A 22,838-nucleotide genomic window follows, 5' to 3' on the forward strand; every position below is an offset into this window, starting at 1 on the left:
TTCTGTTATTTAATTCATTGGTAAAAATTTGTTTTATGGTATATAATGTGAGGCAAAGAGCCGCTAAAATCAGGTAGGGTGAATCGTTACCGTCTCCATTTTTGTTGTTCTCTATATTTTCATTAGTCATCTGCACTCGTTCATTCTTCTGATTGTTTAAAACAATAACTTCAAACTTAGAGGAAGTAACAAAAATAAAAATGGTACAGGGCACATCATGTACTCTTCACCTAGATTCACTTCTTAACATTTGCCTCATTTGTTTCATTATTTACTCTCTCGCTCTATGTTGGAAAACAAAACAAAATAAAAAACCAATATACAGGTTCCTGTTATGTCTTATGTAGGCATGAGATGTGGAGCTTTCTGAATCATCTGAGGAAAGGTTATGTACATCATGGTCCTTCACTCTTAAATGCTTCAGTGTGTGTTTCCTAAGAATAGAGATATTTCCTTTCATAATCATAGTACCGTTATCAATGTCAGATATTTACATTATCACAATACTTATTTTATAATCTACCATTCTTTTTTCCATCTTGTCAGTTATCTAATAAGGTCCTTCTTAGCATTCTCCCCTTGCACTGCAAGAGCCGTCCTCAGGTCAGGTATTACATCATAATCTGTTTAGCCTCTTAATCTGGAACATCTGTATAACCTTTGTCTTTTAGATATTGGCATGTTCCAAGCATATAGTTCTTTTCCCATTTCTACCACATTCCTTATTTTGTGTTTGTTTTCTCCTAATTGAATTTAGGTTGTGCATTCTTAGCCGCAGATGACATTGTTTCCTTCTCAAGGTATTGTACACAATGTCCATCTGTCCCTCGTAAGTTGATGTTGAGCTGTTCGATTTCACCACCCTTTCGACTATTAGGCATGTAAGTATCCAGCCCAACTCCCCCTCTCCCCCATTTAGCGCCCATTGATTCTTTTTTATTTATTTATTTATTTACGGCCAAGTTGGGTCTTCGTGGCTACATGCGGACTTTCTCTAGTTGCGGCGAGTGGGGCTACTCTTCGTTGCAGTGCAGTGGCTTCTCTTGTTGCAGACCACAGGCTCTAGGGCTCGTGGGCTTCAGGAGTTGCGGCACGCGGGCTCAGTAGTTGTGGCGCACAGGCTTAGTTGCTCCGCGGCATGTTGCTCCACGGGATCTTCCTGGACCAGGGATTGAACCCGTGTCCCCTGCATTGGCAGGCGGATTCTTAACCACTGCACCACCAGGGAAGTCCAGCACCCATTGATTCTTGCTTTTATCCAGTCTTTACCTTGACAAAGTGACAAAATGATGGTCAGGTGATCTTACAACATTTTTAAAAATTTTTTTATTGAAGTAGAGTTGATGTACAATGTTATATAAGTTACAGGTGTACTCAGGTGATCTTTTGAATCATTATCTTTGAGTGGGTGTATAGGATATATGTGTTATTTCTTTTTTTAAAGCATGACTGTAACCATGAAAAAAACGCTTTTTACACTGAAATAGAATTTGAATTGCTGTCCACATCAGACATATAGCAATTTTTCTCTTAAGTGTAGGTGTTGACATGTCTAAATAATTTTCCTTGTCATAAGTGGCATTTACAAATTGTAAAGTTACAGTGTTTGGAGAATAAGAATTTTAATGCTTTGAGAGTACATGGAGTTTATTTTTCTTTTACCATTTTGTAAAACGTAGACTTTATTTCTTAGAGCAGTTTTAGGGTCACAGCAAGAAAGAGTGGAAAGTACAGTTCCTATACACTCCCTAACCCCACACATGCCTAGCCTCTCCCACTATCAGCGTCCCACACCAGAGCGGTACATTTGTTGCCATCCATGAGCCTACGCTGACATCGTTATCACTCAAAGTCGATAGTTTACATTGGTGTGGGTTCGTTTACATTGGTTCACTCTTGGTGGTGTACATTCTGTGGGTTTGAACAAATGTATAATGACATGTATCTAGAGGATCATGCAGAGTATTTCACCGTCCTAAAAAGTCCTCCCTGCTCTGCCTGTGCATCCCTCCCACCTCCCTACCCCCGTAACACTGATCTTTTTATTGTCTCCACAGTTGTGCGTTTTCCAGAATGCCGTGGAGTTGCAATCGTACAGTATGTAGCCTTTTCAGTTCGGCTTCTTTCACTTAGCCCTATGCGCTTGTTAAGGCTCCTCCATGTCTTCGCGATTTGCTAGCTTGTCTTTAGTGCTGAATAATATTTTATTGCCTGGATATACCACCATAGTGTATTTATCCATTCACCTATGAAGATTGGTTGCTTCCGAGTTTTTGCAATTGTGAGTAAAGCTGCTATAAACATCCATGTGTGGGTTCTTGTGTGGACATGTTTTCAACTCATACCAAATGTGGGTATGAGTAAATACCAAGAATATTTAGGGAAAAACCAAGGAGCATAATTGCTGGATCAGATGGTAAGAGTGTGTTTGGTTTTGCAAGAAACTGCCCCACTGTCTTCCCAAGTGGCTATACCGTTTTGCATTTCCCACATACAACCATGTTTGAAGTCAGTTTATTCCCCTGTAAACCAGCTGGGGGGACCAGGTGACCTCTGCTTTCCAGCTCTAAGGCTCTATGATTGGAGATGATAGCTTCGTAATGGGAACCCAGTTCTTATTCTAATACTTAGGAAGTTAAAGTACCTACAAACAAACCCACCCAGGCACAGGTGCCTGCCATGCCCTGGGCCACTGATAGGCAATGCGGGTTTTGGATCAACTACTCGATGGACTGTTGTGCGGATAAGAGAGGCAGTACAGGAACGCTGCGGCAGTGAGGTTTGGCCGCCTTTGGCCAGGGAGGTTTGGCTGGTTTCCGGCATCTAGTGTGCTTCGCCTGGAAGAGGGGCCCCTGGGGGTGATGTTCAGGGCCTCCTGGCTTTCCCTTGCAGGCTGACGAGGAGGCTGAGCCCTCTGAGACGTGCGCGACTCTCCCAGGGGCGTCTCCATGCAGCGATGGGGCAGCTGGCAGAGGAAGGCTGGGGCCTCCGGAGCCTCTGTCGGATTGCCCCTGCCGGCCAGCGGCGCGCGCCAGGCCCTGGTGGAGTATCCTCTGCTGTGAGTAGCGTGCGCCCCCAGCGGCGGTTCACCCCGGGGCCTGGCGGGCCGGATCGCCGGGAGCGCCCCCTGAAGTGTCAGTTAGATGGGTGTGTGGGTTTCCATCCTTCCTCCTTTCCCTTGCTTTCATCACCCTGCCGGCACAGGAGCGCGCAGGGTGGGGGGGGGGGGTGTTAGGGAGGGACACCACAGGACACCATGCCCAGGGCTGCAGAGCCACCCTCTGGGCTCCATACGGTTCGCTGAGGCCCGTGGAGCATGTGCCCGAACCCTGCGCTCTCCGAGCCAGCACCTCGCCCGGAAACTGAAAAACAGAACCGCAGCTCAAGGGAGGCCCTAGGCTGCACGTCGCTTCTTGCCAGAAAGAGGCACATCGGGAAGACAATGACCTAGAAGGAGGGGCGTGAGGATTGGGATAGAGATTGTGCGGGCTGGGGTCACCTGGGAAGGTCTTTGCCCGGCAGGCGGGCGAGGTAGAAAACGATACAGGCCTCGAAAAATCACAAGGATTTAGCCAAGACCAGAAAGTTGCCCCCCACCCCTCCCCAAGAGCCCAGAGACAGGCGAGCAAAATGGGGGATGCAGAACAGGACGGAGCAGGCCTTGCTACTCGGGCTGCAGCACGCCGAGCGCCTGGCCCAGTCATCGGGAACGAGGCTGAAAAAAAAGGATCTAAGTTTCACTACCTGAGGGTTCCCAGCTGAGTGGGTAGCCACGTGGTCGCACGTGGTTTGAGGCAGGTTACAGACCTCTAAAGTGCAAGTGTGCGATCAAAGTTGGCTTATTTTTATTGGAGTATAGTTGATTTACAATGTTGTGTTAGTTTCAGGTATACAGCAAAGTGAATCAGTTATACATATGCATATATCCGATAAAAAAAATTTTTTTTTAAGTTGGCTTATATGTTAGAATGTAATTTAGACAGCCTTGGCTGCCAGGTTAGTAGTGTAGAAGACACTCCCCTAGATGCTGGAACGCTTAGGGATGTTTGGTAGCTAGCTGCATGGTGTGATCCAAGGGGTATTTTAGGAAACAGGGCCTCTCTGTAAGGTCTGTACAGGTCTAGCTGGTACAGAAGGCAAGTGGAAATCAGAGCTGAGTTGGGTTTGTCCAGCCTTGTGCACAAAGCACAAAGGCGCCATCTGGGCCCGCGGGGGCCTTGCCCAGTCTGGAAGATTGTTCTGACAATAGTAGCTCCTAGGATTACTTAGGTCAAAAGAGACTGCAGACCAGTTGACCAGTTAGGATTTTAAATTTTCCTGTGATCTTAAATACTTTTCTTTTTTAATGGGTTCAGCCGTATAACACTCTAAAGAGAACATCTGGATATTGCTAAGCTATAAGGAACCACCAGTAGTTGTTTTGTGATACCAGTTAGCAGCTGTTCAGCTTTGTGTCCCGAGCTTTGACTGTAAACATTCCAGTCATCCCAGAGTTTTATAAAAGGTGTTTCAAATTGAAACACAGATTTAGGAGCCTGGAGGGGAAACGGGGGAAATGGTGTGTTACACCTACTTTCTCCTACTATGTTAGCAAAATGTCTCTGCATTTTCTAATGGTTTCTAGAGAGGTTAGTTAATGAGTGTTTTTACCTCCTGCTTGCTGGCAGGAAATTTAATTTTTATATGTGTGCATTACTAGTAAATTTATAGTAGAATAGAGTTTACTTTTGGGCTTTGACTTTTTCCTCTAGTGTATTTCCAATGATATCATCCATCTTTAAAAAAAAGAAGGTCACATCTCTTGTGTTGCATTAGAAGTGTTTGCAGAAAGTTCTCTGAAGAGTATGCTTTTATAATTGGGAAAATTTGTAAAGTAGTTCATCGAAATGCACTTAACTTCAAGAAACCCTTAGACTTAACTGTATAAACTGGATTATAATAGGAACAAATGGAAACTTACAGCATATTTTTTTCACACACACTGTATTTTATTTTTACAAGAGATAAATAAACAGCATATTCTTATTTCAGAAGATTATACATACTTTTAAATAAATAATGGGGAGAGAGTGTTCCCAGAAGGAAAGGAATGTCAGGGTTGGATACTCTGAACAGTCTATCACATATGTCTGAATTTTTCTTTCTCTTGGGATATTTGCCTCAGTATTTAATGTGGGTTGTAATTTTTCCTTTATTTTTTAAAAATAAATTTATTTAGTTTTGGCTGCGTTGGGTCTTTTTTTAAAATTAATTAATTTAATTTTGGCTGCATTGGGTCTTCGTTGCTGGGCAGGGGCTTTCTCTTGTTGTGGCGAGCGGGGCTACTCTTCTTTGCAGTGCGCGGGCTTCTCATTGCAGTGGCTTTTCATGTGGCGGAGCACGGGCTCTAGCCGCGCAGGTTTCAGTAGTTGTGGCACGCAGGCTCAGTAGTTGTGGTGCAAGGGCTTAGTTGCTCCGCGGCATGTGGGGTCTTCCGGGACCAAGGATCGAACCCATGTCCCCTGCATTGGTAGGCGGATTCTTAACCACTGCACCACCAGGGAAGTCCTCCTTTATTGTTTATAAAGTCTAAAGTTGGTCACAAATGTGTATTTCAAAGTGATTTTTTTTTTATCACCTGGGGAGCTTTTCCCCCCAAATTTATTTATGAAAAATTTTAAGATATGAAAAAGTTGAAAGAAAAGTGAATATTAGACATGTATATTTATCTAGATTGTATAATTAATGTTTTACCATAATTGCCTTCTCACATATCTCTTCAACTATCCATCCTTGTATCTGTTCATGAGTCCGTCTTACTTCTCTTTTATGCATTTCAAAGTAAGCTGCAGGCATCAGTATGCTTCACCGCTAAACACTTCACCATGCATGTTATTAACTAGAGTTCAGTGTTTGGTTCTCAAATTGATTTTTTTAAAAAAGGAAAGGAAAAATTTCCCTTTAAGAAGCATACTTGAAAGTAATCAAGTTGGTTTTTCTTCAAACCTTCTTTATCTAAAATGTTCAGTTTGGGGGGCTTCCCTGGTGGCGCAGTGGTTAAGAATCTGCCTGCCAGTGTGGGAGACGTAGGTTCTAACCTTAGTCTGGGAAGAGCCCACATGCCGCGGAGCAACTAAAGCCTGTGCACCACAACTACTCAGCCTGCGCTCTAGAGTCGGCAAGCCACAACTACTGAAGCCCGTGTGCCACAACTACTGAATCCCATGCTCCTAGAGCCTGTGCTCCGCAACAAGAGAAGCCACTGCAATGAGAAGCCCGTGTACTGCGACGAAGAGTAGCCCCCACTCACCGCAACTAGAGAAAGGCCACGGGCAGCAACGAAGACCCAACGCAGCCAAAAATAAATAAATTAATAAATGAATTTTTTAAAAAAATGTTCAGTTTGGGGAGTTCCCTGGTTGCCTAGTGGTTAGGAGTCCGAGCTTTCACTGGCGTGGCCTGGGTTCAATCCCTGGTCGGGGAACTGAGATCCCGCAAGCCTTGTGGCGAGGCCAAAAAAGTATATAAATGTTCAGTTCGGTTTTATTATTATTATTTTTTAATGCTACCTTAGATGCTGATATCAGTTAGAAAAAAATGAAAATTGGCTGAAACTCCCAAAACTCTTACAGAGACAGCTACGCACTGTCACCAAAGCCGAGGCCCCGCCCAGCCCTGTAAGTACGTGGGTAGCGTTAGAGCGCCTCCTCAGTATCCTTCCTTCCTCTCTGCAGAAGAGGAGGTCCAGATGGTCACAGGTTTTATCTGTGATTATCCATAAATCTGGTAACGTTAGAAAAGAAAAAGGAAGGGGCAAAGGACTTTAGGTTGATTTCTAGCACAGTACAAGGCATGTTCAAACAGGGCTCTGCACGCGGGCTCTGGTCTTCACTTGGGTGGTACTTTGGACAGCTTTTCAGTGAACTTTCTAGGCTTCGCTTTCAAAATGAAACCCAATAAATAGTAAAATGGAAATTTGTAGACATAGGTTTGTAATATTTCACATAAAGTATAAAATTATTTTCTTGGAGGAATTTATGGATTTGGATATGCACATGGTTTCTGTATTTCCACATTGTTCTGTATTTCAAATACTTATTGCCACGTTCTAAGCACTGGTATTGGAACTGGTTATAATTATTAAGCTTCATTTTGTGCAGCAGGCATTAAGTATGTTGTTCCAACATTATTGGGACCTTTTTGTGCGTCAGTTTTAATTGACCTTTTTGTTTATTACAGAAAGCAATACTAAATAGAAAATGAAAAAATTCAGATAAGCAAAACTAAACTATATCACATTCCCATCCTCCAGAAGTCGTATGTGAGGGGTGTGTGTGTGAGAGAGAGAGAGAGAAAGAGAGAGAGAGAGAGAGACAGTGATGCTCTGCATTTTCAAGGCTGAACGGCTGTTTGCTGGAGCCTAGAGAGAGAGGGAGAGAGAGAGAGAGTTTTTAAACCAAAATGAGGTCATAGTACATACACTGTTTGGTAACCTGCTTTTCTTCAGTCAAAATTTCTACCCTTTCATTTTGGTAAGAATTCATCTCCTCTAATCTGACATCGAGTATCCCAAGTAGACCCAAAAATGTCATTAAGCTGCCTTGCCCTAACAAATACCAACCCAGGACCGTGCCTGGTGTCTCTGGTTGTTATGTTTCTTAAATTTTTAAATTTAGCACAGAATCCCACCCTTTATTAAATAACATTGACTTGCTTCTTTAACCCCCAAGTTTTAAAATTCAAACCTAAATTATAAAACAGAAACTAACACACCATTGTAAAGCAATTATACTGCAATAAACATGTTAAAAAAAAACACACAAAAAATTCAAACCCGGGCTTCCCTGGTGGCGCAGTGGTTGAGAGTCCGCCTGCTGATGCAGGGGACACAGGTTCGTGCCCCGGTCTGGGAAGATCCCACATGCCGCGGAGCGGCTGGGCCCGTGAGCCGTGGCCACTGAGCCTGCACGTCTGGAGCCTGTGCTCCGCAACGGGAGAGGCCCGCATACCGCAAAAAAAAACAGAAAAAAATTCAAACCTAAAGAAAAATACAGTGAACACCCATATACACTTGACTTTATTCACCATTCACTGATACTTTACCACATTTTCTTTCTCCTCTAGCCGTACCCCGTCATTCTCTCCCCTTAAACTTTTTGAAAGTTACTTGCAGACAATCCATTTGTATTTATGTTTGATTTTTGTCCTTTGCGACATTTATATTTCAGGCCAGGCTTCCATGTGGGCTGTTGTCTGACTGTTTCCACACGATTCAATTCTGTTAAACATTTTTGTCAGGAGTACTGTGTAGCTGACTTATTGGCCTTCTCAGTGCCTCACATCATGAAGCATGATGACAGTTTTGTCCCATTATTGGAGATGTTAATTCTGATCGCTTGGTTAAGGTGGTGCCTGGCAGGTTTCTGCATTATAAAGGGAGTTGTTGCTTTTGAAACGAAGTAATCTGTGTGTTGATACTCTAAAACTGTAAGTGTGCTGGAAACCTTTCATCCCAAAGTTTTAGCATCTCTTGATTCTTGACTGAATGAGTTATTAGAATGGTGTTATTAGTAAACGTGGTTTTTCTAAGTCTACTGATGAACAGCCAACTAGGCTTTACCAAATAAGGCAACCGCTTAAGCTACAGCCAATTTCCTTGCTTTGCTTCCAAGTCTCATCTATTAAAAACTTTCCCCCTAATTCCTGTCTTTTTAAAATGTGTTTCTGAATAGCTGATTTTAATAGTGATATGACTAGTTCCAAATGCCTTCAGTCAGGCCCACATTCAAAAGAGTAACCTCATTGGCCATGAAACAGTGTTGCATTTATTTTATATAATGAGAAATTATTTTTATTTTTCTAAGCAATTGAAAAAGTTCAGTTCAGTTGACCCTACAGTTGAAGCGAATTAAAACATGGCTTTCTCCTCTCCAAATTAACTGCAAGCGAAAATCCACTTATATTATTTCCTTTAAGTTAATTGTTTGATGAATGATACAAATACGTGTTTAGAGACAGTGATGCTCTGCGTTTTCAAGGCTGAACGGCTGTTTGCTGTGGCCTAGGAAGAGCCTGGACAACTGTCTATAAAAGAACCGTTTTTCTTAACTCTCGTCCTTAATAAATATGAATCTTGATGTGGTAGAATTCTAAATTCTAAAGAAATAGCCCTACGGATCAAAGTGCAAGTTATATCTAAATTCATTGATTGGCGTTTTTTCATAAGGGAGTATCCCCTACTCCTCACTTAATTTTTTGGTATGACTCTTTTATAATTGAAGTATAGTCGATTTACAATGTTGTATTTGTAGTGTCACTCTTGGTTCATAGATTCTATTTTTAGTCAATGTATTATAACCTATCATTGTTATTTTTTTACGCTTCAATGTTTGGCCAGCAGGAGCCCTTTCAAGCTGGCTCCTGTGTCCTTTGGATATGCCCCCACCACACACACACACAAGCTTTTGAGCACCCCCTTTTGTCGCAATAAAATGTTCCTTGTACTTTCCCTGACCTAGTCCAGAATTTCCCCAAGGAGCTCTGGTCGCCTTTGGGGACTTGTTGAAGAGGCCAGGTAGTTATCACATAGAATGCCCCTCCTTTAGATTTGTCTAGGTACTTATTTAGCTTAGTTTCTCTAACCCTATATTTCCTATAAAGTGGAAGTCATCTTTAAAGCTTGATGGATTCTAGATCCTAGGTGTGATGTGTGATTCCATTTTGCATACGCCGTCTGGTTGACCTACCCTTAGTGATGTTGTGGCCACTTACCTATAACTAATTTTTTGCCTAATCTACTGGTAAGACCGTTACCCGATCTTGGAACTGCCTGATGTTAAAGAAAGTATTCATTGGCCGTGTTTTTTAAATATTTAATTTTCTTGAATTGTAATCATTTTCAATCTTTTTCTTCCCCACCCCCACCCCCTCTTTTTTTTTTTTTTTTCTGTTAATAGTTGGACAGAGAGAGTCTGAAGATGTGACTGAAAGGGACTCAGACAAAGACATGGCTGCTAACTCAGCGGCGGTGCAAGACATCACGAAGGAGGGGCAGGAGGAAATGCCTGAGATGATGGAACAGATCCCTGCCTCAGAAAGCAGTGTAGACGAGCTGATGCAACCCGCTGAGCCCCAGGCTAACGACGTAGGATTTAAGAAGGTGTTTAAGTTTGTCGGCTTCAAATTCACTGTGAGAAAGGATAAGACAGAGAAGTCTGACACTGTGCAGCTTCTCACCGTCAAAAAGGATGAAGGCGGAGGGCCAGGGGGGTCCGACGAGGCTGGTGACCGCCTGGAGCCCAGCCGGGAGACGGGGGACGCGACACCCACAGACACTGTACTCAAACAGTCCACAGAGAAGCCCGAAGAGACGCCCAGACACGAGCTGAGCCGCCCAGAAGTCTCCCTTCAGGCGGAGTCCGGTCCACCAGCCGAGGAAGGCAAAGATGAAGGAGAAGAAAAACAAGAGAAAGAACCCGCCAGATCTCCAGATTCTCCGACTAGTCCAGTGGCCAGCGAAACCGCATCGCCCTTCAAAAAATTCTTCACTCAAGGTTGGGCCGGCTGGCGAAAAAAGACCAGTTTCAGGAAGCCTCGGGAGGATGAGCTGGAGGCTTCAGAGAAGAAAAAGGAACAAGAGGCAGAAAAGGCAGACACAGAAGAAAACGAGAAGACGGAAGATCTCTCCGAGCAGCCGTCCTCACAGGAGGCCCGCGAGAGCACCCAGGATGCCAGGCTGTCGGCCGAGTATGAAAAGGTGGAGCTGCCCCCCGAAGACCAAGGGCAAGCACCTCCCGAAGAGAAACCCGCCCCATTAGCAACAGAAGTGTTCGATGAAAAAGTAGAGATCGTCGCGGAGGTCCACGTCAGCACTGCAGAGAAGGGCACGGAGGCGCAGAAAGCCGAGGTAGAAGAGGCAGTAGAGCCCTCGCCACCTGAGCGATCGCTTGAAACGGACGCCGACCTTCCGGACGCCGAGCCCCCGGAGGCGCTGCTGAAGATGCAGGAAGAGGCGGGCGCCCCCAGCGGGGACCACGCCCAGCCGGAGCTCTGCGCAGCCGCAAAAGCGCCTCCCACGCCCCCTGAGGGCGTCGCGGGGGAGGTGGAAGTGCCGTCCTCGCAGGAGAGAACTAAGGTGCAGGGAAGCCCTTTAAAGAAACTGTTCACTAGCAGCGGCTTAAAAAAGCTCTCCGGAAAGAAACAGAAAGGGAAAAGAGGAGGAGATGAGGAGTCCGGGGAGCAGCATCCAGCCTCAGCGGATTCTCCCGACAGCCCAGACGAACCCAAGGGTGAGAGCTCGGCCTCGTCCCCCGAAGAGCCCGAGGAGATCACGTGCCTGGAGAAAGGTGTGGCCGAGGCCCCCCAGGACGGGGAGACGGAGGAAGGGACCACTTCCGACGGAGAGAAGAAGAGGGAAGGTGTTACCCCCTGGGCATCTTTCAAAAAGATGGTGACACCCAAGAAACGCGTGAGAAGGCTCTCTGAAAGTGACAAGGAGGACGAAGTGGACAAGGTTAAGAGCGCCACTCTGTCCTCCACGGAGAGCACCACCTCTGAAATGCAGGAGGAGGGGAAAGGAAACGGAGAGGAGCAGAAGCCGGAAGAGCCAAAGCGCAAGGTTGACACCTCTGTGTCCTGGGAAGCTCTGATTTGTGTGGGGTCATCCAAGAAAAGAGCAAGGAAAGCATCCTCTTCTGACGACGAAGGGGGACCAAAACCCCCGGGAGGAGACAGCCAAAAACCAGAGGAAGCAGGGAGAGATAGGGAGTCGGGCCCAGACGCGCCCCCTGCCGGCTCCCAAGACCACGACCAACCCCCAGGAAGTTCCTCACCCGAGCAGGCCGGCAGCCCCTCCGAAGGGGAGGGGGTCTCCACCTGGGAGTCATTTAAAAGATTAGTCACCTCGAGAAAAAAACCAAAGTCAAAACTGGAAGAGAAAAACGAAGACTTGGTAGCTGGGTCCAGCCTAGAATATTCAGCCTCAGATGCTGAGCTGGGTAAAGAAGAGTCTTGGGTTTCAATCAGGAAGTTTATTCCTGGGCGAAGGAAGAAAAGGCTGGATGGGAAACAAGAACAAGCGGCGATGGAAGATACGGGGCCAACGGAGGTCAACGAGGACGATTCGGACGTCCCAGCCGTGGTGCCTCTGTCCGAGTACGATGCGGTGGAAAGGGAGAAAACAGAAGCACAGCAGGCTCCGAAGAGCGAGGAGGGCCCCGAGCAGAAGGTGGCTGTCGACGTGTCGGAGGAGCTCAGTAAGAGTCTGGTTCACACCGTGACTGTGGCTGTCATGGACGGGACAAGGGCCGTTACTAGCATTGAAGAAAGGGCACCTTCCTGGATCTCTGCTTCGGTGACAGAACCTCTTGAACAAGCAGAAGACGAAGACAAGCCACCATCTGGGGAGGTGTTTGAAAAAGAAGTCGTTGCAGAGGAAACCCCCGTCGATACCAAAACGCTGCCAGAGAGCCAGGAGGCCGCTGATGACATAGTCGCCAGCAAGGTGGAATTGACCCCTGAAGCTCTGACGGCCGCAGAAACCACAGAGGCGTTCTGTGCTGAAGAAGCCACAGAAGCCTCTGGTGCTGAAGAGACCACCGACATGGTTTCGGCTGTTTCCCAGTTAACCGACTTTCCAGATACCACCGAGGAAGCAACACCGGTTCAGGAGGTGGAGGGCAGCATGCCCGACATGGAAGCCCAGGCGAAGAGGACCCGAGAGGTGCTGCAGGCCGTTGCAGAAAAAGTTAAACAGGAATCACAGCTGCCAGACGCCAGAGGGCTAGACGACACCATCCAGACAACCCAGAAAGGACAAGCGAAAATACTGGAGCAGGTGGAGGAAGCAGAAGAGGATTCTCACGCACTCGATCAGAAGGAAGCAATGGATGGAGCACCCAGAGTACGTGTACAAGAAACGAAAACTGAGACTTTGACACAGGGGACGGCGATGGTACAGGCCACCCCGGAAAGCTTGGAAGAAATTCCTCCAGGCACAGAGAGTGCAGAGGCCAGGGAGCTTACAAGCACTTGTCCAGCTGAAACCGTGGCTGCAGTAAAACCAGAGACTGTCCCAGAACAGGCTGTTGCTCCTGACTCAGCTGAAACCCTCACAGACAGTGAGACCAATGGAAGCACCCCAGTAGCAGATTTTGAAGCTACAAATATAAGCCAGCAGACCACGATCATGGAAATCGATGAAGATGGTGAGGTTCCATCCGGTACCCAATACCAGGTCACAGAAGGTGAGGCACTTCCTGAACTGAAAGAGATGCCTCCAGAACCTTCCAATTTTCAATCCCAGGAAGAAAAGCATTCAAAAATGGAAGAGGTTCTAGAACGTACAGATAAAGAGGTAACAGTGGAAACTGTACCCATCCTTTCAAAGACTGAGGTGATTCAAGAGGCTGGCCGATGTGCTGATGAGGAAGCCAAAGAGGAACCATCTGTCGAAGGACTTGTGGTGTCCGCTGACACAGAAACAACCGAGAAAAAGATAACTGAAGTTGCCCTTGAGGATGAAGTTACGAAAAAAGCTGAGTTTCAAAAGAATGATGATCTCAAACTCCAGAGACCTGCTAAGTCTCTTCCAACCCCAGTGGAGAGAGAGAGGGTAGTTCAAGTGGAAAGGGACAAAACGGAATTAGAGCCAACTCAAGTAAATGAAGAGAAACTTGAGTGCAAACCAGCTGTTACCACATGTGAAGAGCTCAGTAAGCAACTGGTTCAGGCAGTGAATGTAACCGTCATAGACGGGGAAAAGGAAGTCATCAGTTTTGAAGGAAGTTCTCTGCCCGTTCACGAGGAAGAGGCATGCACAGAAATTCAAGTTCAGAGCTCTGAGGCACCATTAGCTCTAACAGCTGCAGCAGTGGGGGAGAAGATCTTAGGAGAAGCTATCAAGATTTTAGAAACAGCGGAAACTTTGGAATCTGCAGAGGCACGTTTAGTACCGGAAGAAAAGTCCTCAGAAAAAGACGAAGGCTCTCCTGCTCAGCCAGGGGAAGACGCGGTGCCCACAGGGACTGAGTCTCAGGCCAAACTAATCCCGGTAATAGTATCTGTTATGCCTGAAAAAGGCATCAGCGCAGACCTGGAAGGAGATAAAACCACATCACAGAAATGGGAGTCAGATGGAGACGGTGAGCAGGCTGGTTGTCAGGAAGGCGGAGTAAGCAAAACAAGAGAGGAAGATTTAAAGGCTGAAGATGAGATTTTGAAACTTGAGACAGAGAGCTGCAAGCTTGTACAAAACGTAATTCAGACAGTTGTTGACCAGTTGGGGAGTACAGAAGAAACGGCCTCTGCTTTCCAGACCCAGGCTCAACTGACGGAAGCCGACAGCCAGGAAGCTGGGCAGAAAATCGAGAAAGAAGAAAGCAAACTTCAGCCCTGCACGTTGGGTGAAACACAAACCATCGAAGCCAAAGAGGAGTCCCCGCTAAGTGCCGGGGAACACGCACATCCAGATGTTTCCGGAGATGTGAATGAAGCTTTAGAGAAGATGGCGGCCACTAGGGTAGAAAGTTCCCCGGTAGATGGCCAGCAGCTTGAAGAGGTAGCTTCCCCATCCAAGGAAAAGAGAGAAGCCCCTGAAACAAAGTCTGTGCCAGAAGACGACGGTGGTGCCGGGTTTGGAGAAAGAACAGAGAAGTCACCGTTTGAATCCCGAGAAGATGAAAAAGGTGATGCTGCTGTTGACCCCGGGAACCAAACCTCAGCCCCGGAAGATGCTGAGGCATCAGGAGGCTCGACCAAAGAGCCTCCAGATACAATTGGACCCAAACTGAAAGAGAAGGGAGATGGCCAGGAAGTAGAATTTCAGGAAGAAAAAGTGCAGAGCGAGTCAGAAAAAGAGATCAAAACACAAACACAGGAGGAGACACAGGACCAAGAGAGAGCACCGGCAAAACCCGAGCCCACAGAATCCTAAAATGTCACGTAAGTAACTTCCTTTCCTTTAAAAGTAATTTTGCCCTCTTTTCTGTCATCTGGTGGCAGATTTGTTATGAGGGAAGCAGGAATTCAAATAATTAGGATTTTATGCAGAACCTACATCTGGGGAAATAACCATCAACCAGACTAGGAGATCCAGGTTAGTTTCCCTTTTTAAATATTTATTTATTTATTTATTTATTGGCTGCATTGGGTTTCGTTGCTGCGCGTGGGATTTCCCTAGTTGCGGCGAATGGGGCTACTCTTCGTCGCGGTGCGCGGGCTTCTCTTGTTGCGGAGCACAGGCTCTAGGCGTGCGGGCTTCACGCGGGCTCAGTAGTTGCGGCTCGTGGGCTCCAGAGCGCAGGCTCAGTAGTCATGGTGCACGGGCTTAGTTGCTCCATGGCATGTGGGATCTTCCTGGACCAGGGCTCGAACCCATGTCCGCTGCATTGGCAGGCAGATTCTTAACCACTGCACCACCAGGGAAGCCCCCAGGGTTAGCTTCCTTTTTGTCATTGACATGCTCTTCAGTCTTACTGGTGTCCTGAAAGTAATGACTTCGTTTTACCCCCAGTGTGACTGTGTGTGTGTTTGGCTCAAAGACATAAGAAATACGTTGTGCTCACGGCTGCTTTGTTGCATTTTTTTTAATAACTAGAAGTCCAAAGTAGGTTTATAAAGTAGTGCTTGAAATTTATAGTTTATAGCTCACTGGGAAAAAATTGGATTTCTTCCCGCAGTAGTAAGAAGCATTTAAAAAAATTTCCAGTGCATGTGAGATCCTGCCTACTGGTGTTCAAGTAGCAAAGGATGCTGTATTATGGACCTTCACCATCTTTCTTTCTCACACAGTTAAACCGTGGTTCTCACTAGGGCTCCCATTGGCTGCAACTCACTTTCACAGCTCTTCTGTTGTTGAATAAATGAGGGAGGTGAAGGATATGTTATTTACTTTTGATTCTGGCTTCCTCCTACAGTTACTGTTGTGTATTTGCAAGACCAGAATGTGAAGACGAGTGGGAGAAGAAAACGAATGCTGCTGACGAGACCAATCTTACAGAACTTTGGGAACGGAAGAACAGACACATCAACTGCTCTCATTTCTAGAGAACCCCTGACAATCCTGAGGCTTCATCGGGAGCTGTAGCCAGATAACATTTCTTCCTTTCAAGACCACCCTGATATTTTCCCTCGGTACCATATAATGTTTCTGATTCAAGGTCCTTAATTCTTAGCCCGGAACTGGAGTTGGCAATACCTAGTTCTGCTTCTCAAACTGGAGTATCATTCTTTATGTATTTATATGTATGTTTTAAGTAATTCTCCTGTATCTATTGTATATTTTTTTTCTTAATGTTTAAGGAAATTACAGTATAGTGCATTCCTTCTGTATCACACAATATACGACGGGGCATGCAACCACGGTGAAGTCTCAGGAGCTGTCTGCCTCAGTTACAACCTTTGAAAACAGAGCTTCCTAGAAATAACATTCCTGATCAGAAGCTACACTTCTTGTTTTAAAATTCACTAAGAATTAGGTCCTTTCAGAGTGTTTAGTATCACTCTGAAATTGGTCACTTTCCTATTATGCACAGTGCACTAAAAATAGAAAGTGCTTTTTGGAGGGAAACATACAGAATGTTCCACTGTTACTGGGAAATTTTTCTTTCTATCCCCCAGTGGAGGTTGGAAGGAAGTTTTCTTCAGTAGCAGATTAATTTAAAGTCTTCTCCGTTAATTGTTATACGGTTGTTACGGACAGATGAGTGTGCTTAATTTTGAGGCAAAGTAGTGAAATGTTTTTCATGTTATCAAGAAACAAATCGACTGGTTTTGAGGCAGAATAGTGAAATGTTTTTCATGTTATCAAGAAAAAAAACGACTGGTTTTGAGTCTACCTTCTATGCTGGACCACGTCCACACACAGCACGAAATAAGTCAGGTTCTTTACAGATGGTATTTTGATAGATGCTGGATTGTGTCCGTGCCATACTTGTGCCCACTCTTTTAAGAACAATGTAGCATTGTCATTTGGATAAATTGTGATTTGACAACTGATTTCAATAAAACATTTGCTTCACTTAGATTTGTTGGATTTATTAGATAATAGGAAGCCTGGGACATATGTTTACTGCATTCTAAAAGCAGAGAAGCTAGAAGTTTCTAACGTAGTCACTACACGCTGTCACCACTTTACACCAGTTTGAGTTGGGGATCAGAGGAAGTCAAAGGCAGAGGGGGATCCGCTGGAATAAACCAGGAGCGTTTTAGATTGACGGTACTGAAACAATGCTACCATCTGGTGGTGCCTTCCTGAAAAAGTCAGTTTTCTTTGTTATATCTGTTCATGACAAATGTCTCTAGAATGACATTTTAAGAAGGCTTAGTGGTAAAAATGCCTTACCTAACAGGTGATCTTGGAAAAAAATTTTTAAGTGTCAAAATGATTTCTGATTCACGTTAACACCTAAAGGATTCTGTCAGACAGGTGCCACACAAAGGACAGTCCCCCATCTACCTGAAAGTCCCACTTTTTCATGGGTAGCACTGGCCTGGTGTGCACACTTCTTAAATTGTACTCACACTCAGTACTCCAGTTTGAGAACTTAAATTTCAACTGCCAATTAAATTATCTTGAAGTATAACATTCTAGCAAAACTAGAACAGTCTTTTAGCAGAAAGACAGTTTTCTGTCAAAACTGGAAAGTAGTTTCTCATAAACCAACAAACCTGACTACGATAAAAAATTGGCCATTATTAGAAAGACCCCCTCATGGTAAGAGCATATGGTAGTTGGACAACATTTAGTATCTTGTAGTTGGAAAACATTTAGTATCTTTTTGGGAGTTTTTCACACATATAATAGCCACTTACTTGTGCTTAATTACTAAACTTTAAAATCCCCAAATTAAAAAAATCACCCTCTGATCTAAAGATATTTCTTTTCACCAACTTGATACTTTAAAAAAATCCGAATGCTGGTGTCAATTTTTGAAGATCAACTGAAATTTGGAGATGGTAGCAGTTTTTAAGGAGTTCATTACACTTCTAAATATCAACTAACTTCCTTTCTACGGCAGGAAGTAACTTCGTGCTATTTTGAACAGATTAAAGATTTGTGTAGTTTGTGGTAATCATTTTTGGGGGGTTTAAATTCCATCCTGCCACTTCATCCCATTTGTATTTGGTCTTGTCTTATTACACGTGGCCAGGTCATTCTGGCCATCACGATTGGTCTTCCAGTAGTGGTTGCTTCATGATTGTGCCCTCAATGTGCCCTGGATTACTTCCGTACAAGCTCTGGACCTATGTCCATTAAGCATCATTGTTTTATTAACAGGAGGAATGCTATTAACAGTAGCATGAAATACAATTCTGTATTATAACTGTAAAGCTGCTGTTAATTTGTGAAGTACATAATAATCAAATGCAAACTGCAGAAGTTGGAGCAAGTGCCTAAACTTTGCTATTTTTGGCATTACTGTGGAGACATGTTCAATAGAAAGCAATGCAAGACTTGTAAACTCTCGCCATTTCTTGTAATCGAAGAATATAAAATGTTCCCCCTCAGGTTCTTTTGCTAATGGTACACCCAAGTTGCCTCTCTCTGTCACACAGATACTTTTTTCCGGTATTTTCCTTTGATGTTTGGAACTACAGGTAGTGAAGGGCTGGAAATTTTAGCTTTTCAGTGTAAGCTTCAAGCTTAGCAGTTTCCTTTTTAATCTGAGACAGTATTTGATTCCTAGTTCTGTTTGGGGGGTAAATTTTCGTTTATCTAAATAAAATGCAACCTAATTAAATGCCATGGATTTTCTTTCTATAATTGCACCATAATTCCGTTTTGATTGCTCTTAACTGTTATGAGATTCATCACACATTTCACTTCTACTTTTAACTACATAATCATCCTTTGAGACACTGGCCACAAAGCTTCGTGGGAGTTTGGAATGTATCTGGGATTCTGAGTGCACAGAAGTCTCTATCAGTGATTCTTCACCTTTTTGGGTCAGGGCCCCTTTAATTAGACTCTCCTTAAAGCTCTGGCTCACCTCCAACTCCCTAAAATGAACACAGTTTCAGGTCGTTTTTGGATAGCCACACTCTGAAATCCCAACGGTAACCAGAACCAGAGTTAGAAACCCCTCATCCAACTGTAAGAAAGGAAATGGACACAGTCCAAGGATTCCCAGGAAGAAGTTGGCACCTGAACGTGACCAATGTCACATGACTTCATTTGTAATGTGACGCTGGAGATGAATCTGATGGATAGCGTGTGTGCAAATGCAAGTTTCCTCCTCACCACCGAATTCCTTACCATCTCTTACAATTAGGAAAATGACCTGGCTCTCCTTTTATAAATAAGGAAGTTGAGCTATAGATCACCGGCCCTTATGTGGTAGCACAGGTTTTAGCTAAGGTGACCAGGACGTGGGGGTGGCATGGTGGTGAAGATAAAGATAATCATGACTTTTTTTTTTTTAGTGCTGTCACAGCTTAGAAATCAACCCCCTTTTTTGATATTTAAATATAACAGGCCATCTGTACAGTATCCTACACTTAGGACTGAGGTAATCTCATGACTTTGCGTATTCTCCCATTTCTTGTTGACATGAAAAATTTTAACACAAGAGAAGTATAACATGTAACTTAAGAGAAGCTTCCTTATAGATAGTACTCATATTTGGAGACCAGAGGTAGAGTAACATTTCATAAATGATGAAATTAGGACCCAAGGTGTTATTTTCCCACAACAGGATATTGAGTGCTAAGTCCTAGCTCTAACTCACCCCTGTGCGTTTTCTTGTTTGTTCTAATAATCCCAAATAACTTGGTATAATTGTGAGTACAACGACAATCCTTTAAATTAGGCCAATTTAAAAACCTCATTGTGGGGCTTCCCTGGTGGCGCAGTGGTTGAGAGTCCGCCTGCCGATGCAGGGGACGCGGGTTCGTGCCCCGGGCCGGGAAGATCCCACATGCCGCGGAGCGGCTGGGCCCGTGAGCCATGGCTGCTGAGCCTGCGCGTCCGGAGCCTGTGCTCCGCAACGGGAGAGGCCACAGCAGTGAGAGGCCCGTGTACCCAATCCCCCGAAAAAAATAACAAAAAACCCCACATTGTGCTTGATGCTACTTAACCACTGTCAGCCTCAGGAGCTCACCTGATTCCTGGAAAAGCAGGTGGGGTTGCCTCTAGGACTTGAGACCTGGATACAGTTAGGGTTCTTTGTAAAGGCCTTTTGGAAAGGGTACTACAGTGTTGGCCAGCGGGCCATTTTAAGGAGTGGGATTTATCCTAAGATATCATTACTTTAGCAGAGAAATGATGCTGTCCTTCTGCCATTCCCAAGGCAGTGTTAGCGGTTGTGATTCTGCCCCACTCCCCTGTAGAGTTTTTGCTTATCGCAATGGCTAGGGTATTACTGAATTTTAATGAGTTGGGACCAAACGCTTGTGATGCTGCAAGGTCCAGAACAGCCCTTCTTAAAAAGAGAGTTTCTACCTAAAATGCCAAGCATTCTAGAGAATTGCTTCTAGAGAATGAAAAACCAGAGGTTGGGAGGAGACTAGCTAACATGTTACTATGATAACCTAGCAAGAGCTGAAAATGGCCTACATTAAAGTAGCGACACTTTGGCTGGAGGGGTGTGAGGGGGTCGACAGATGTTAGGAGGTGGCCTCAGGGCAGGATACCTGATTATTTGTCATAGGATCAGCTTGGCCTGAAGAAAGAAGTTTCCGGGGAATTGCCTGGTGGTCCAGTGGTTAAGACTCGGCGCTTTCACTGCAGGAGCCTGGGTTCAATCCCTGGTTGGGGAACTAAGATCCTGCAAGCCACGAAGTGCAGCCAAAAACCCCAAATAAACAACCAACCCCCACCCCTCGCCCCAAAACACACACCGCCGTCCCCCGAGCAATAAAATGACAAACTTTTTTTTTTTTAAATGAAGTTTCTATGTTGACAGCCTGGGTGTGGAGCCATGTACCGACATGGGTAGAGGTAGGTGATGATATTTGTTTGGGTAATGTTCAATTTGAGAGGCCTGTGAGATCCCCAAGGGAAAATGCAGGACCAGTAGCTGGCTATATGGGTCTTATAAACAGAAAAGGGTTCAGAACAGAGACATCAATGGCTCTTCTGTCCTCTTTACGTCCGTGGAGACGCAGAGGGGGAGATAACCTACACAGATCCCTACGACATTTCCTAAAAGCTCATGCACCAACACTGGTGACTAAGAAAGGTGAGGCTGTTGCGTTCACTTACCCTGTCACAGCCGTTTCCTCATTTCAGAATCCATGACAAGGTGCTTCACAAGATTTTCCTCTTGTGAAGGTGCTTGACAAAGTAAAAAGCAAAATCCACCATAGTACATTAATATTAGTAATTAGAGGAGAAGTTTTAGTAAAACCACCCTGATGACTGTTGTGCCCTTGAGTATTTTGGAAGATTCAGAGTAATGATACTGATCTTTCTAAAAATATCATAAACGTCTTTTTCAGACATGCTCTCTTTGTGTGTCATCTGCATTTCTTAACTTTCCTCCTCTCCTTGTTGCCTTTTCAGCTTTTGTGGCCTGCTGGCACATCTCCCCAGGGAGACTGGGGTGGGGGGCATGCAACATGGGGTGGGGCGCATGCAACGTGGGGTAGGGGACTCTGGCTGGGAGGGGACCAAACCTGCAGTCTCTTCCCGGTCACTCCCGGGACTCCCTAGACCATGCATCCTCCTGGCGCCCACTTCTCTCTGGCTGGCTACCTTGTGACCTTTGTCTGCTTCTGGGCATCTTAATCTGAATGGAAAGATAAAAGGACTCTTTAGTCTTTTTTCTTTTGCTAATCAAAAAAATTATAGAAATGAATTTAAATGACTGACGGCAAGGAAGGGTTTCCTAGGCAGAGTAACGATAGCAGAAAGAGCCCTGGATTGGGAGACGTGGACTCTGTAATTACCACCATTTTGTTTCCTCATCCAGATCCTTGCCTCTCTTAGAGTAAGGAGGATGGTCTAGGTGACCTCCTCAAAAGCTAGTTAGGGTATTTGGTTACTATGGCTATGATCTTTTCTGTACTCAGAGATTACAAAGGCATTTAGAATGAGAACAGGGAGGTTTAAAATAAATTCTAGGGCCTCTCAAACATGCATTTTTAAGGGTTCATGCACCAATCTGTACGTTGCACACATCTCATTAAGGAGCACTTTGCTTCAAAGAGAGAAGCATGCTAGACATGGCACAGACCCCTTTCTGGCCCTTTATTAGCTCCCCTGGTTACTTATTTATTTATTTTGGCTGCGCCGGGTCTTAGTTGCAGCATGCAGGATCTTTAGTTGTGGCACGCAGACTTCTTAGTTGCGGCATGTGAACTCTTAGTTGCAGCACGCATGCGGGATCTAGTTCCTTGACCAGGGATCGAACCTGGACCCCCTGTATTGGGAGCGTGGAGTCTTACCCACTGGCCCACCAGGGAAGTCCCTCCCCTGGTTATTTCAATTCTGAGAAGAAAGTAGAACCAAGAAAAGGCAGTAACACTACGACACAAATTGTATAGCGATGCTGTTGTTCTCAAAACGTTGCTTCTGGCATCATCATCTCCATCATCATCTTTTGGGAACCTGTTTAAAGCGCAAATTCTTCAGCCCCACCCTGAACCGACTGAATCAGACACTCTGCAGGCTGTTTTATCGAGCCCGCCAAAAGATTCTGATGTGCTGAAGTTTTAGGACTACTGTAGTAAAGGCAATAAAACAGAATTAAGTTAATCGCCTCAATAGCAGAATGAATAGGTTAACAGGTGGAAAAGGTTTCCCCTTCCAGATTCCCACCCCTCTCCTGACATACCTTCCCCCCAGTTGCTTCTAGCCCACAGAAATATTTGCACATTGGGGAATATAGCATCTGAGCCACATGGGAGTTTGAATCCTG

The 22,838-nt window shown here is 44.9% G+C and overlaps 1 protein-coding gene across 1 annotated transcript in view; it reads left to right on the forward strand.

Annotated features, from left to right (window-relative positions):
• The window catches only part of AKAP12 (A-kinase anchoring protein 12), a 103,044-nt gene extending 84,190 nt beyond the window's left edge, over positions 1-18,854 (forward strand). Inside the window, exons 4-5 of the mRNA XM_079938852.1 lie at positions 9,936-14,919; positions 15,894-18,854. Coding sequence (XP_079794978.1) covers positions 9,936-14,911 — 4,976 coding nt within the window. The 3' untranslated portion in view covers positions 14,912-14,919; positions 15,894-18,854. The remainder of the gene's footprint in view (positions 1-9,935; positions 14,920-15,893) is intronic.
• Positions 18,855-22,838: the final 3,984 nt, after the last annotated feature.

Source organism: Stenella coeruleoalba (assembly GCF_951394435.1).
Source record: "Stenella coeruleoalba genome assembly, chromosome: 12".
Lineage (NCBI taxonomy): Eukaryota > Metazoa > Chordata > Mammalia > Artiodactyla > Delphinidae > Stenella > Stenella coeruleoalba.